Source organism: Bombus pyrosoma, linkage group LG3 (genome assembly GCF_014825855.1).
Source record: "Bombus pyrosoma isolate SC7728 linkage group LG3, ASM1482585v1, whole genome shotgun sequence".
In the NCBI taxonomy this organism is placed as follows: domain Eukaryota; kingdom Metazoa; phylum Arthropoda; class Insecta; order Hymenoptera; family Apidae; genus Bombus; species Bombus pyrosoma.
The window spans coordinates 1,804,335-1,819,036 of record NC_057772.1 but is presented as its reverse complement, the minus strand read 5'-3'; the positions used below and the strand labels follow the sequence as shown (position 1 = coordinate 1,819,036).

The 14,702-nt window shown below is 45.7% G+C and overlaps 1 protein-coding gene across 8 annotated transcripts in view; it reads left to right on the top strand.

The window, feature by feature from the left end:
- LOC122565853 (ecdysone-induced protein 74EF) overlaps window positions 1–14,702 on the top strand; it is a 146,558-nt gene that overhangs the window by 91,278 nt on the left and 40,578 nt on the right. Inside the window, exon 1 of one of the 8 annotated variants that reach the window (XM_043722279.1) lies at window positions 578–2,284. The exons of the other annotated variants lie outside the window; for them this stretch is intronic. Within the exon in view, the coding sequence (XP_043578214.1) occupies window positions 1,969–2,284 (316 nt within the window). The 5' untranslated portion in view covers window positions 578–1,968. Of the gene's footprint in view, window positions 1–577; window positions 2,285–14,702 lie in introns of those variants that run through there. 8 annotated transcript variants of the gene reach the window in all.

Sequence of the window (14,702 nt, the reverse complement as noted above, 5' to 3'; positions counted from 1 at the left end):
GTTCTTCCTATACCGTCCCGAGAGCTGCTGCTGCTGCTGCTGCTCGTTATCGTTCGAATTCATCCTCGAGAAGACAATGTCAGGGATTAGAGAGAAACGACTGGTTGAAACGCTTACGCGTAACATGTGTACCGATTTGCACGCACTTGGTTCATCCGACGACACCGGATCGTTTCGAATCGTCGAAAGAACGAGCAAAAGATCCGTGTTCTCCTTTCTACGATACGTCGAGTAGGTTAGTCTGAAAAAAAAGCCCCCGTTAAAACAATCCATATTTCACGTCGCCGCCGCCCGCTGTTTCTAGCAGTCGAGGATCGAAGGTTAATGTCATGAGAAGACAAGACGGCGCTCGTTGGCTGCTTCTTCGTGTGTCCTATCCCAATAGACGAAAAAATAGCTTTCCCTTGCGAAACCATCGCAGATGAAGAACCGAGGCAGATCGCGAAAGAAAGAGAGAAGGGAAGAAAGAAGGAAAGAAGGAAAGGAGGAAAGGAGGAAAGAAAGAAAGAAAGAAAGAAGCACGAGACTGTTTGCTCGAAGGGCAAAGAAAAGAAACGAAGCGAGAGAGCAAGACAGAGGTAAAGAGGTGGTAAAAAAGAGGGAAAAAAGGCGAGGGAGAGGAAAGATGGAAAGAGAGAAAAGAGCAGAAAGTGTGTGCGGCGGAGGAGGGAGCATCACCAGCTCGAACATTGCGGTAGGCTACGCATCCGCGCATCTCGAGCGACGGCTCGCGACTGTGTGTGGGTGCCGGCATGTACGTGAAGCCGCCGACTCTGATCGAGGCAGTGTAGAAACCGAAAAGAACCGAAGTCGGCCGGCGGAAAGTGCCGAAGGTGGTGGGCTCTAGCGGCCGGAGAGTACTGTGTGCGGTGTACACGAGCGAGAGCGAGTCCGGCGCTCGGAGTTGGAGTGTGGGTCTGGAGTAGTGAGTGAACGAGTCTGGACTAGCGGGCTACCCCGGTTCCGAGTCAGTCAGTGTGCCACCGGCAACCGTAGCCTCGGTGCGGAGAACGTGGATACGCTTCGGCAATTCTCTGTTTCGCGTTTTTCTCTTTCTGCCTCTTGGCTTCTACGTGATACTCGCCGACACACGCGTACATATGTATATATATATGTGTGTATACATATATATGTGTGTATATATTACATACGTAGTCAGGGAACGCAGTTTATACAGTGAAGCGAACGAGCATTTTTCAAAGTGCGATTGTTACGTGAAATCGATTCTGTTCTCTGGATGATCCCCGATCGAAAAGAACAGCGTGATACCTCTTGGCTGCGACGTAACGTCCGTCTGTAACCTGTCTGCCCCCTGTCACTCTCCGTTCTTTTCTTGACAAGTGCAACCGATTACGTACATCATTATCTATGTTGACAAACGGAAAGAAGTAACAAGAGGAATGGTTGATTTTATCCGAAACAACGTGATCAACACGGAAACGTCGCTGGTATCGAGAACTGTTTGCCGCTAGAAACTGCCGGTAGAGTATCCGCTGTGCGTCACGCGTACCACACGGGACGAAGACACTGCCGGAAGAGTTCTACCTCCCACGAAGATATCTATTCTTCCTTTCCCATCTCTATTCCACTCAGCTTGCGTTATCCGGTCTATTATCGAAAATAATTCTTTCTGGTGACAATTTTTTCTTAAATCGATTCGTAAACCGATCGCTCGATCCGGCGTTCGAGTCAAACTCGTCAGTCAAGCACGATCAATCGCGTCTATCGAACCTGTGATTCTTCTCGCGTGAAATTCTCTCGTGTTACGGTGAAATTTGTATAGAAACGTCCAAGAAGTAAGCCGCATCGAATCGAGAATCGACCGGCGAGTGTAATGTTACATCGTATCGAACGAGTGTCAAGTACAAATCGTTGAAGATCAAGATGGCAACTGTGCTGTGGTAGCCGTGGATCAGCTCGTGGGCACAGACTGGCAGCAAGGAAACGAGGCTGGCAAAGATAAAAACGATGCTCGAGGATCAACCGTTGGACTTGAGCGTTCGGGTAGGCGACTACGCGGAGTTCTCCAGGGAGGAGAACGATCAGGATCAGGATCGAAAAGAACCGATCGACGACTACGGGAATGCCGCGGCAGCGCTCAGGTTACGAGGATGCTTCGTCGCCGCCACGTCCACCGAATACTCCCAGGAAAGAGAGGATCGTACCTGTTCCGAAGACTCGGACGACTCGTGTTCCGACAATAATCAGAAAGACGGTAGCACGAGATCGAGGTCCAGACCACCCGGTACCAAACCGTACAAGAAGAATCTTATGAGACGATACCGTGAGTTTCACATCGCAAAAGCGTGATTTTGATAGAAAATTGTTTCATCCACAGAATATCCTTTGGGATATTTTGTACGTTTTTACATATCCTGAACTTTCCGACCATTTTTCTTCGCACCTTCGAACTTCTCATAAACGCATAGAAATCCTCGGCCTGAACATGACCAAACAGATAGGATCTAACAGAAGATGTATATACATTCTCGCGTATATAAATTTCCTATGACTGTATAAACATTCGTGATGTTACGCCTATCGGTTCCTACATTTTCGCGCCTTTTCGCCGCCATTACGCGCCGCCTTCGAAAGTATCGATACAATCGTTTCAGAATCGAATCACTTATTTTTTCGTTAGAACCGTGACGCTCGTGTCAGTTTAATCGTCCATCTGTTTAATCGCTACTTTTTTTTTTTTTTTTTTTTATCGTATCTTTACGAAATTGCGGCATGTAACGAGATTTCTCTCGCAATTATAAAATAGACCTATCTTCTCGCATTACGCACGCAATCGTCGATAATCTCGACGATTTCGATTCAATAATCGTATTCGTCGTAGCTGTCAACGATGTTATCTAATGAACCGTAAATGGAATAGCCGGGAACCAGGAAGTGTGAATCTTTCGACTAATCGATCGTTTTCGCGGCCAAATTCAGACTTTCGAATATGGTCAAGAGCCCCTCTTCCCCTCTCTTCTACCGCGAAATCTTATCAATACGTAGGCGTACGCATGATCGAAGGATCACAGACTCACGCTTATACTCTTACTGCTGGAAGAGATACAGCGAGATTATAAATTAATCGGTGACACCGATTGATGCGTAGCCGTATTCCATAGAAACACCTCGAATCTTAGACCGCGAAATACATTTCCAAATCGATGTATCAAATTTCTTGATAATACTCTTGAAATGACCTATTGCCCGTTTCGAAAGCGAACGGAACTAAAATTTTTGTTGCTTATCATTGTTAATCGTTATTTCGTAACACTCCGTATAATATAACTTTACTTACGAGGGGAATTTCAAATATTTCTACGTACCTTGGAACATGAAAAAATGCTAGGATATTTTAACTACTGTCCGCCATACTTATTGAATCGCTAACTGAAAGACTCTTAATTTGTTTATTATCCCACATATCGATAGATGACCTAATACGTACTTGTAACCAGTTATAGACGGTGTATATGCATTGTGTGAAAAATAGGAAATTGCATATTTCTTACACACGTGCTACATATAAAGAAAATGACGTTAATGAATAGACACCAGCTACTTACCTCCTCCTCCTCCTCCCCCACCCCCTTTACGTGTCTCGTATTACTGTTTCGCCTCTCGGAACATGTAAACTTCAACACCTGACCGATTTTATGAGCCAGCTATATCTCTTCCACCGGCGGTACATAAAAATGAAGCGCGAAAGCGAGAAAAAAGCACAGGCAAAGCGTGCGTGGCGTACATACTCGCATTCGACCGAAAATACGTGCCCCCGACTGTTCTCGTGTTCGGTAGCTGTCGGGCTCGTGAGAGGGAGGCGGTGGGGAGGGGAAGAGAGAGAGAACGATAGACAAAGAAAGAGAGTACGTGCGTGCATGCGTGAACGTATGTGTAATTTCGACCGATAAAAATATTACGCAAGCGAACCCGCGAAGGTCGTTCGACGACGGGACTCGGGCGACGGTAAACCTCGTAGCACGATATATATTTCGACTCGTCGAATAATTTTGCAGTTTCTTCGCTCGTTATCGTGCCCCTTCAAGATTTCACTGCTTCTTGTCACGAAACGAGGATAATACCTTATGACCTGCTCCAGCCCCAATAAAATTAAACTCTCGTATCGCTGTTAAGGCTGTTAAGACTGTTAAGGCTGTGCAACGGTACCGTAATAGAATGGTGGCCCATTCTAGGACCATTCTAACTTGCTGTTCTACATACTTGCCGAAACTTCTGTTTTCTTCAATTATATATGAGATCGTATAAAACGGCAACTATCGCGACTAAATTGGTAGATTTACCATTTTGTTTGAAAGGTTGAAGAAAAGGCTGTAAACGGTGAGAGAGAGGATTCTTTTGTAAAGGAGCTGCAGGGTGTAACGAAAGCTGGAAATTAGGGAAAACATTTTTAATCCCTTTCAGGACACCCCAGGATTTTTGCCAACAGAAGAAAACGCCAGAAACGGGAAGAGAAGTGAGTGGTCGAGCGGAAAGTAGAATTTTCAAAAAATTTCTCTTGTTTCCATTTCCCTTACAGTTCGAGACAAATGAATTAACCTACGCGTGCCCTCCGCAGTTTCCGTCCCGGATAGAACGATTTTACAACCTTCGATTTTACGATACGGTCCCGTATCGAACAGATTTACGCGCCAAGTTCATTTATCAACCAAGGTGAAAATTAGAAAATAGAAAGCTTCGAAGCTTCCGGGAAATTTTATACAGCCATGATGTGCGACGATTTGACGAAGAAAAGGTAAAGAATTAGGTGTATAGACGGTTGTTAGGAATCGACGATCAGCGATCGCTAGCTCGGCACGCGTGTGTTCAGTATACGATACGAAGAAGGAAACGCTGATCCTTGTCCTCCGTAAAAAAGCAACGCGTTTGTCGTCGGTCTGTCAGCCAGAACATCCACCGCTTTTTACACCGCTTTTTTCGTCTCGCGTAAAAAAAACATCTAGGTTTGTTTACACGAAAAGATCGAATATCGAACCCTTCCATGAATTTGTCGCTACTGGAGAGGAAAGCCTTAACGTTCTTAAAGTCTTAGCAGCCAAACGATTCGTCCTTGCTCGTAGGGTCTTATCTTTTCTCAAAATATTTTTTATGTATCGCGCCTGGTATTTGGTGAAAAATGACTCATGGTTTGGACTAAGGCAAACCAGGGGACTGAGTTATGTGTTTGTTTTAATGCGAGTTCTATTTAGCGATAATTTATTCCAATAACCTGTGTAATCGTATAAAAGCGAAGGAACTCGTTTTTATTTTCCTATCAGTTGCGCGCAATATTCAAAGGTGTAATAAAACCGACAGAACGGATCTCTGTTTAAGTTGCGTAATTTCGTTAGTTTGGAAAAATGGAAATTTGTATAAAAATCCGCAGTCCGTAAATAGCAGAACGAGCTCAGTCGTTGCACTATTCGTTAATGGCCGGTAAGTTGTATCGGCCGAATTGGTTCTATTAAAATTGCAGCGCCCTTTACGAAAACGGACACGGCATAGAGAAAGCTCGTTTTGAAAGGTACATGTATTCGCTGAACATTCTTAAATCTTCGGTAAATACTATAATCCCAAAATCTTACGGCTTTTTTATAACATCCTGCGTACACTGGATATATTCTTTGAGAGAAAGGACGACAGAAAAAAAGGAACGAAAGGTTAGAAAGGGTCGAGGGAAAGGAAAAAGAAATTTGGCCGCGTGTACTATAAAGTTAACTCTCGCCGCTACCGATGACCAGCTTGTTGGCTTTTGCGGTCTCCCCCCTCTATGCCCTGGTATCCGGAAAAGTTTTCGAAACCTTTCACGGAGCAGGTAGCTGCCCCCGGTCGACGGATTATAAATTTATCTCCTATGTCAACTGGAATTCCTGCATGCGTTTTGCTATCGGTCCTAATACTCGACGAGTGTAACAAAGGAGGGGAACGCTGAACGTTAATCGCCGCAGCTATTGTTCCGATCGCTTCGAAGACACATCGAGCAACCTAATATCCATCTGCTGTTGATTAGAACCCTTAGAGTGCTATGGATGCATATATGCGTCTGGCGAAAGTCATCAAGGACGCATATATGCGTTTGTCAATTTTTCCGACCACCTACGCAGAAGTAATACTATTACGTTTGTGTGAGATAAATATAAATGCATTTCAATGTTAATGCCGCGTTCGAAGAAACTGTCTTTTTTTTTTTTTTTTTTTATTTAATACTTTGCATTCACAATTTGTCGAATTTGAACATTCGGTAGAATAGTCGTGCCGGCACAACACAATTATCAAGAAGAAAATGTGTTGTTTGTGTGAAAAATAAGAGAAGCAACGACAGAAAATGCGACGTCGGATTATGTATCGATGATTGTTTTGAAATTTTTCATGCACAACTGAATTATTAACTTGTGTTATATTTACTAAATTTAGTTTTCTAGTTTACTACCCAAATTCTAGTTTATTGTAAATTTCAATGTTTATAATAAATAATTAATACTAAAAAATAACGCTCTTGAAGCATCTAATCTCGTGCAAAAGAATTACTGTAGTCAATCAACAGAGTTCAGTATAGCGAAAAAGTATTCAGTTCACAGCGATCGTCAGCGCTGGCAGCATGCCGTCCGTACGGATGGCATAGGCTCCGAGTATTCAGCACTCTAAGGGTTAAAAGCTCGTCGAGTTCCGACGATTCTACACAAAGCAGCGGAACGGCTTATTAATAGTTTATTGGATAAAAAAAAAAAACGGGTTTCTCGCGAATGGTGCGGGCGCGCCACGTTTAACGACGTTAAAGCGCGTTTTTTATCGGTGTATATCGGCTACTACGAGCCGAGCGAAGATAAGTCGGAATGATATATCGGATGATGTGAAATTACGCGACCACCGACCCGTCTGATCGTTGCAAACCCAGATACAGATCGGTTGCTGATAAGGAGAGAAGAAAAAAGAAAAAAAGAATCTCTTCTTCTCTGGTTTGTCCCCTGCGCGTATATTCATATACGTATAATATACGTAATCGCGCAGAAACACGTGGTAAAGAGAGGAGTCTGATTCTCCTCTCGTGGACGCGAGGCAGAAAAGAAAAAGGAAGAGGCCGAGGAGAAGGAGCATGGGAGAGGGAGGATCATCCACGTTGCGATATAAAAGAGTCGAGGGAGGCACGCAACAGAAGATATATAATGGTTAGCAAGGAGAGGAGGATACTCGAGGAAGGGGAGAAAAGGATAATTCCAGCCTTTAAATCACTCCAAGTGAATTCGAGCGGACGTTCTCTCCGTCCTTTTCTCCTTCCGTCCAGCCCTCGCTTATCCTCTCTTTTCGCGAGAGTGCCTCGCCACGAGCAGAGGAAGACAGATTACTTCCGGCTGCACTCTCTTCCTTTATATTCGAGGGAGAGGGATAGGAGTGGGGGGGGGGGGGGGGGGGGGGGGGGGGGGGGGGGGGGGGGGAGAGAGAGAGAGAGGCGGGCCGCTGCCGGGTTAATCAGGAAATGAAGACCGTTCGATCGCCTCGAAGGGGAAGAAAGCAGTGTCTGTCGATTGAGCAGCCACCGCGGGGTTAATCGGGCAACGGGCGAGATCGTTCTCGGATCAACGCGAGCCAACTAAAGAAAGAAAGAAACGGGAACGCCCTACGTGTCGACGAATCACCAAGAAACGAATCCTTTCTGTTATCTAGACTTTACTGCATGTTGGTAACACCTCGTCGAATCTTCGCTCTTTCTTCCGCTCTTATTCGTATCGCAGCTATCCGAAAGTAACAGCTTTTACCTTTACTCGGCCTCTGCCAACATCGATCGAGCAATCGAAATCGAACTTGTTTAATTACCACTCGCGCGTCTCGGCTCGCTTCGTTTATCTCGTCGGCCGCCGCTTATTTCTCTCCTCCGATCTTCTATTTTCAATGCCAATTTTCGTGCAACCAACGCCGTAACAGCGTTATAGATACTTCGGTCTGATCGTTTCTCCGCGCGTTCGACTATACGTTCGCCGATATTCTTGCGTATCGTGCCGCGAATTCTGCAAATTTAACGTTCGTAAATTCCTCGATCATCGTACGTCTGTACACTTTTCTCCAAGACTCTCACTTTGCCGATGTGTTCACCGTCGCTACACTTTCACGTTAGTCGGATGATGGCTGCTGGCTCGAGGATCTCGGACGCGTAACGAGACATCGTTCTTTTACCTCGAACTTTGTCATTGTTTGAATTGCGATAAGAGACGGTTTCGCGCTCGGCCTCCTTCCGTGCAACGCTGTTGCCGAGGGGGACAGCTATATATCGTGGCGATATATGGAAACCGTCGCTGGCTGTATTTAAATAGCCTGCGACGCTTCGAGGAAACGCGTCGCCTCATTGTAATTCAGGATATTGGCCCGGCGAGGAAGGAAGGACTAACTTCCTGTCTGCGGTTACCCTCCTTCGTACCTTCGCCTCTACCTAGGCGTTCCGCCGCGGCGCCATACCGACACCTTTCCCTCCTTTTCTTCTCCTGGATGAATCCTAGGCTAAATCAATCTTTCTCCTCCGCTGACGTATAACACGATAAATTCGAATACATCGATACGATCTAAGAAACGAAACGTAGGCCATTAAGGACAGGGACATTTTTTCTTACTGTGCACTCAATGAGGATGATGCGGGAGAAGACAATCGCAGAAAGCACGTTGATTTATCCACGCTGAAATTAATCTTAAATTTGTGTCGTTGAGTTATAATCGATCACGACAATTTCGTTAACTTTACTTTACTCGAACTTCTTCGCTTCTATTTTACGCAGACAGATTTTCAATATTTCATTTCGATATTCGATCTGATTTTGCTATCCTTTTGCGAATATCGTCCAACTCCGCCTTTTACGTATTTCGTCTTTTTTTACATACGGGTTTCGATAGTACAATTTTCGAGGAAAAACCAAAGGAGTCTACAACGAACGATCGAAAGCTCCAACACGACGAGATGAATTTTTGGCAAATACGTCCCTTAAACGCACATTTTATCGTGAAATTACTTAATTGGCTCGACTTTCACGGTTCACCAAGTTGCTAGGAAAATTTTCTCCCTCGACTGCCGCTTATAGAAAGTTGAATTAACAGAACGACGCTCGTTCCACGTACTTCGTGACGGTTTTAGAAATTTTTTTTTTTTACATATTCTGAATCTTTTCTTCGTTATTGAGAAAGACAGTTGATATCTTGATTTTCTTTCTTTCCGCTAAGTGGAAACAGATTTTCGTGCAATGTTGCGTTAACGTTTTATCGAAATAAGCAAGAGGGAAAAAGGGGAAACGAGATGGAAGTTGAAACTCGTGCGCACTTCGCCAGCTTGCAGAGTCGATGATTTCGTTGGAACGACGCTAGATCTCGTCGATATCGATCCTATCGAATCGCACGCTCGGCCGTTACGTAGCTTCGAATCGCTTTTAAACGCGTCCGCGAAACTGACCTATATTCGATCGATCACGATAAACGATAAGGAGAAAAAAAAAAAAAAAAACACGAAATACGATCGAGTGTGCGAGTTTTGATGCGAGTATCCTCCGACGATGGTAGGGGCAACTTGATTAGATATTCACGAAGATCACGCGGAGAAGATTATGCTCGCCAATTATCAGGCGAGGAACGGATCGTTATCAGTCGTTGCGCATAAACAATAACACGGCGTTGGCATTCCATCGGAGAGAATAGTTGGCACGTTTTAGTCAAGAAGCAAATAACGTAATCTAGCGAAAAAAGCGTTGCTCGACATCAACGACGAGCCTAAAACTCGACCGTACGCGAACATCGAAATTATCGTTCTGTAACGTTTGCGTCGATGGTCCGAGAAATCGTTCGTCTTCGCGCTTTCTCGACTATATTATAGCCATCTTGATAGCAAATCCGAATCTTGGAAGCAATTTTCACATCGCAGAATTTGTCAGAGACGATGGAACGTTGTAGGTTCGATGTTGAAAAATGCGAAAGTTTTATAGCTACGAATATCGGTTTGCCGTCAGTTACCTGGACTGCGATCGATTTTGGGCGGATCTTTGTATTTTCAGTTTACTCGTGTTGATGGAAAGGGCATCTGGTGGCTGCAAACTCTTCGATTGACAAAAATCTCAAATAGACGAACCCTCGTGGTTCTTAAATAAACGACGTTCCCGACTTTTCCCGCTCTCGAACGGCGTGAAACTTTTTTTTTTTTTTATTTTTATAGCTCGTCTACGGGCTGAAAGAAAGCTCGGCTCGACACACGAGCGAGCAGCGATCCCTATTTTTTTTTTTTTTTTTCCTCCTTGAAACCAACGCGGTTTCTTGGTCCGTCTTTGACGAAGGGGATGATCACCCTCTCTGGCGTCGGCCTTTCCACGCCGGGTCCACCCTTTTATCCGCGCGGCGTGGTCTCACGCCTCACGAATTTCCTCTCCGTCCGGTCGAGATCGATTTCCCGCGGTATTTTCCACGCCGATCGGCCCGGAAGAGAGTCGAGCGACCAAGAGCGATCGAGCGCAGAGGAGAGAGCGAGCGAGCGAGCGAGCGAGAGAGGAGAGGGGGTGAAGGACGTGCCGTAGGCGGTCGCAATAGGAAAACTGGGGTAGACTGTCCTTGTGCTCTTGGGTGGTTATTGGAACGTTGGCACGGAGACGCTTACCTTCGTCTACCGGGTGTCCCAATTGCAGGGACGCTTGACACTTGGCACGTACGACGGTTAATGAAAGTGGAGCGTAGTCCTTTGTAAAAATAGAGGAAAAATATGTGCGTCGTCCGCGTGATCGATCCAAGTCGGATCGACTGCGACGATACTCGACCGCAGCTTCTCATCTTCTGCATGATTTACGTTATATTTTAAAGTCGCGAGCCGCTTCGTTAATGAAGTTTCTAGAATATTTCTGGAATTTGGAACGCGCGAGGAACTGCCGTAACCGCGATATATAGTTTTACGTTACGATTTCCTCGTTTTCTTCCCGCTACTCGGAAATCGAACATCGCGTTCGACGGACGCGGACATCCGATATAAGAAACTGGATCACCGAATAGACATTTAAAAGCGTAGCTCGACTCGTACGAACAATGGATCCGATATTGTTGGCAAGGTTGCAAATACTAACCACGAGGTCGGGAATTAACGAAATTCAACGCTCAGAGTCCACTACGGAAACGATATATCTTACCACGTCATTTCCACTTAAACCTCGTTAGCATTTATAATTTCGATCGATTAAATGCCAAACTATTCAAAGTTCGAAAACGAAGGAAAAACCAAAGCTTACCGTCAGATTCGTCGAACGCTATTCCCATTGCCATTTTCATACACGAATAATTAGATTTAAAGCCGTTCGATGTTAGAAGGACGACGGAACGATGGCGCGAGATGCGCCGGTTAACCGGCTCTTTCTCGAGGAGTAATTGACCTCACCTTGACACAATCGTCTGCGGTTTTTATGGCGTCGACTGCGGCCGAATTGAACGAAGGGGGACGATCGAGCATGCTCGTACGCTCGGCTACGATGGGTCATTTGCATCGCGAGGCAGGTTATCAACGCGCCTAGGCTCTTGGATCGTTTGCGTGGCCGCGATACTTTTATCCCCGCGACGAACCTGCTTATGGAAATGCGACACCCGCCATACTATATCGAGAATAAATATTGGATCCGCGATCGATATCGCGCACGGCACGCCGCGATTCTTTCATCTTTTCACGGCCGCTGACTGTTGCCGTATGATCGCCAATTTACGACTTTGTTAACGTTATCCATGCGAATCGAGTCGAAGGGAATAGATAGATCATTTTGGAAATTTGGCCACACGCTTCGTAGCTAAATTTCGATCGTTAGATCCATGTGTTATCGGAGCATCGATGTTCGCATTGTCGCACGATCGAGACTCTTCATCGAAGAAACCAGCTTCTGGTCATAACCATCTTGTCCTTGTTCTGGACGAACATGCACTTGTTGATCCATTAATCGATCGATAGACGAGCCGACGATGTTATAAAAACATCATGATTTTCACGTTTACCTGAGAATCGTTATAATGTCGCGACGAATGAATTGACCAAAGCAACTGGTTCGTTTCGTCGATGTCGAGCACGATGATCGCGTACACGTACTACGAAGTTAATCGATCAATTTGGCCTCTGAAACGATCATACGAGTGGGTGGTGGTACGATTCTAACGCAAGGCGAGCGAAATAGAAAACGAGTCAGGTAAAAATCGGATCGGTTGCTTCGACGGAGATGTGGAAAAAGATCGTCGAACGCACCATGTAGGCCGTCGGCGTATTCACGAGCGTTAGGTATACGTACGTGGAAGCGGGGCAATTACCGGCGCTATCGGTACCATCGCCGCTTCAAAGGGACACCCTGTAGAGCGATCGATATCTCGCACAAGGGGCGCATTAATTACGAACGTGACTGCGATACCACCCCGGCCCTGGAAGAATCACTCGGAAGCTGAGCGATTAATTAGCCATCGTAACCGCATTATTAATCCTCAACTCCGCGGGAAGCTCGCGTTTCGCGATCATCCGCCGCGCAGCACAGATACCGATCTCTTCGTTTCGATTAGACATCGATACGGGATCGATAATTGCGAACGTATTAATGGAAATGAGCTCTCGAACGTATGGATAAGCGATATTAGAGATCTCTGCGAGTAGGAAATAGATAACGCGCGATAGAGAAATTAAAAAGTAATCAGGCTATTGTTAAAGTAATGCTATATATAACGTTTTATTAAATAGAAAATTTATTAGAACGGAATAACTATTTTACGTATAACGTGATAACTCGACATATTAACGAACACCGCTCTATTCGCTCGTACATCTCCAACAGCGATGAATTTGTTTTATCGCACGTTCATACCGTTCGACGCAAACGCGATGCGCTCGCCTCGCGGCGTTTTCCTTTTGTCTTTCTTCGTCTCTTTTATTCCTCGCTCGTACAATACGCATGTACATACATCTATCTTCTAACAGCTGTAATACGAGTTTCATCGCCGAGAGAAAAACGCTACGAAATCTCCGGGGGAATTGAACGATCTCGATATTTGTAACTACGTGCGATATCAGGACGCAGCAGTGTTCGATCGGGACATGTATCGGCGATTACAAACGATGATCGCAAATTTCGACGATGGATATAATAGACGCAGTGTGTCCGACGATCAGTGGCCGTGGCGAGGTACCACTCTCTGGTGTCCCAATTAACCACCTTTAAATAGATCACGAACCAACTTTGTTTCATTCAGTCTTCGAATGCACCGATAGAACGTACCAATAAAATTCCATCTCTGAGATGTTTCCAAGTTTCTTTTTTCTTTTTTTTTTTTTAATTTAATACTTTGCAGTCACAATTTGTCCAATTTGGACATTCGGTAGAATCTTTTAGCCGTTCGATTATCACGTTAGGTGGCTGAGATTATCCCCAGAGGGCTACCATCTTCGTGTTTGTTAGGTTACATCCTTTGTGCTTTCCAAGTTGAGAGACAAAAGTTAATACGTTGTATTGCAGACTAACAGAGATTTTAGAAATTAGATAACCACGTACTATCCGGTGATAATAGAACAAAACGAAACACCCGCTAGATGCGCGGCGGAGCGAAGGAAAGGAACGCCACGGTTTGTGGAGGAGAGGAGAGGAGAGGAGAGGAGAAGAGTGGTGAAGAGAGGAGAGGAGAGGAGAGGAGAGGAGAGGCGGGCTCGATCGCTAGCTATAGGTATCTACGCGAACGGTGCATAGAGGAAGAGCAGCTCGCTCGTTGAATGCACCAGCCCTGACCTACATAGTAAAGCGTGTTGTGGGCTAGGCGAGCCTACGCTAGAGCTACCTAGACTATTATAGCAACGAGGTGTAGAGTGTGTCCCTCTGCTCGCGTCCATCTCGCCGGCAAGAACGGCGTGGGCAAACGTGAAATCGCGTAATCGGGTTCGCCTTTATTTTTTCACATTCTCTTTTTCTCTTGTTCCCCTTCGTCCATCGGTGGAGCGACTAAACGCGGCCTCGATGAACGCGGGAAAAAGGGAAAAGGGTCAAGTAGCTTCGGCCGATCTTTCGAGTAGAACGCGATACCGTCGAGTCTCGCTGGTCTATTTAGAAATCGTACTTACTGAAAATACCGACCGATTTATCTTTCTTCGTGGAGCGGCGGGTCGCGCGATTATCGGACTGCGGGTCCGTAGAGACAGACGAGCGTGCGTTTCCAGGTAAAAGTCACCGGGAAATCCGAACGAGAAACGTCGATACAGAACGAACGGACGAAGGAGCGTTGTTGATAACGCTCGTATCGAGCTTCGTAACCGATAAGCCGTACGTCGATCGAAAAAATTCTAGCCAAGTATAACGACCGATAATTTAGCCGTTAACCATCCGTTACGCGAGGCACACGTACGACGCGTAAAGGGCCGCGTGTACGCCGTTATTATATCATCTCGCGGACACCGCTACGGCACTTAACGTTATGTAATGGACAGAACGGCGAACACACGGTTCTGCCCGCGTACGATCGTACGTGCGTCGAGAGGCTCGTTACCAGCCTGTCGGTCTCGTTATACAATAGCCCGTGCACGAGCAAAACGAGAGTACTATTTTCTAATCAAATGGTAAGCAGATTCCGTCGTTTGTCCCGGCCATGATGCCGCCGCTGCGACCAATTCCTCGAGCTGACTCGACCGTACGACGCGTCCTACCTACGGGTTCTCCGTGTGTTCCTGGCCACCGTCGTCCTTGACATCTTTTTTC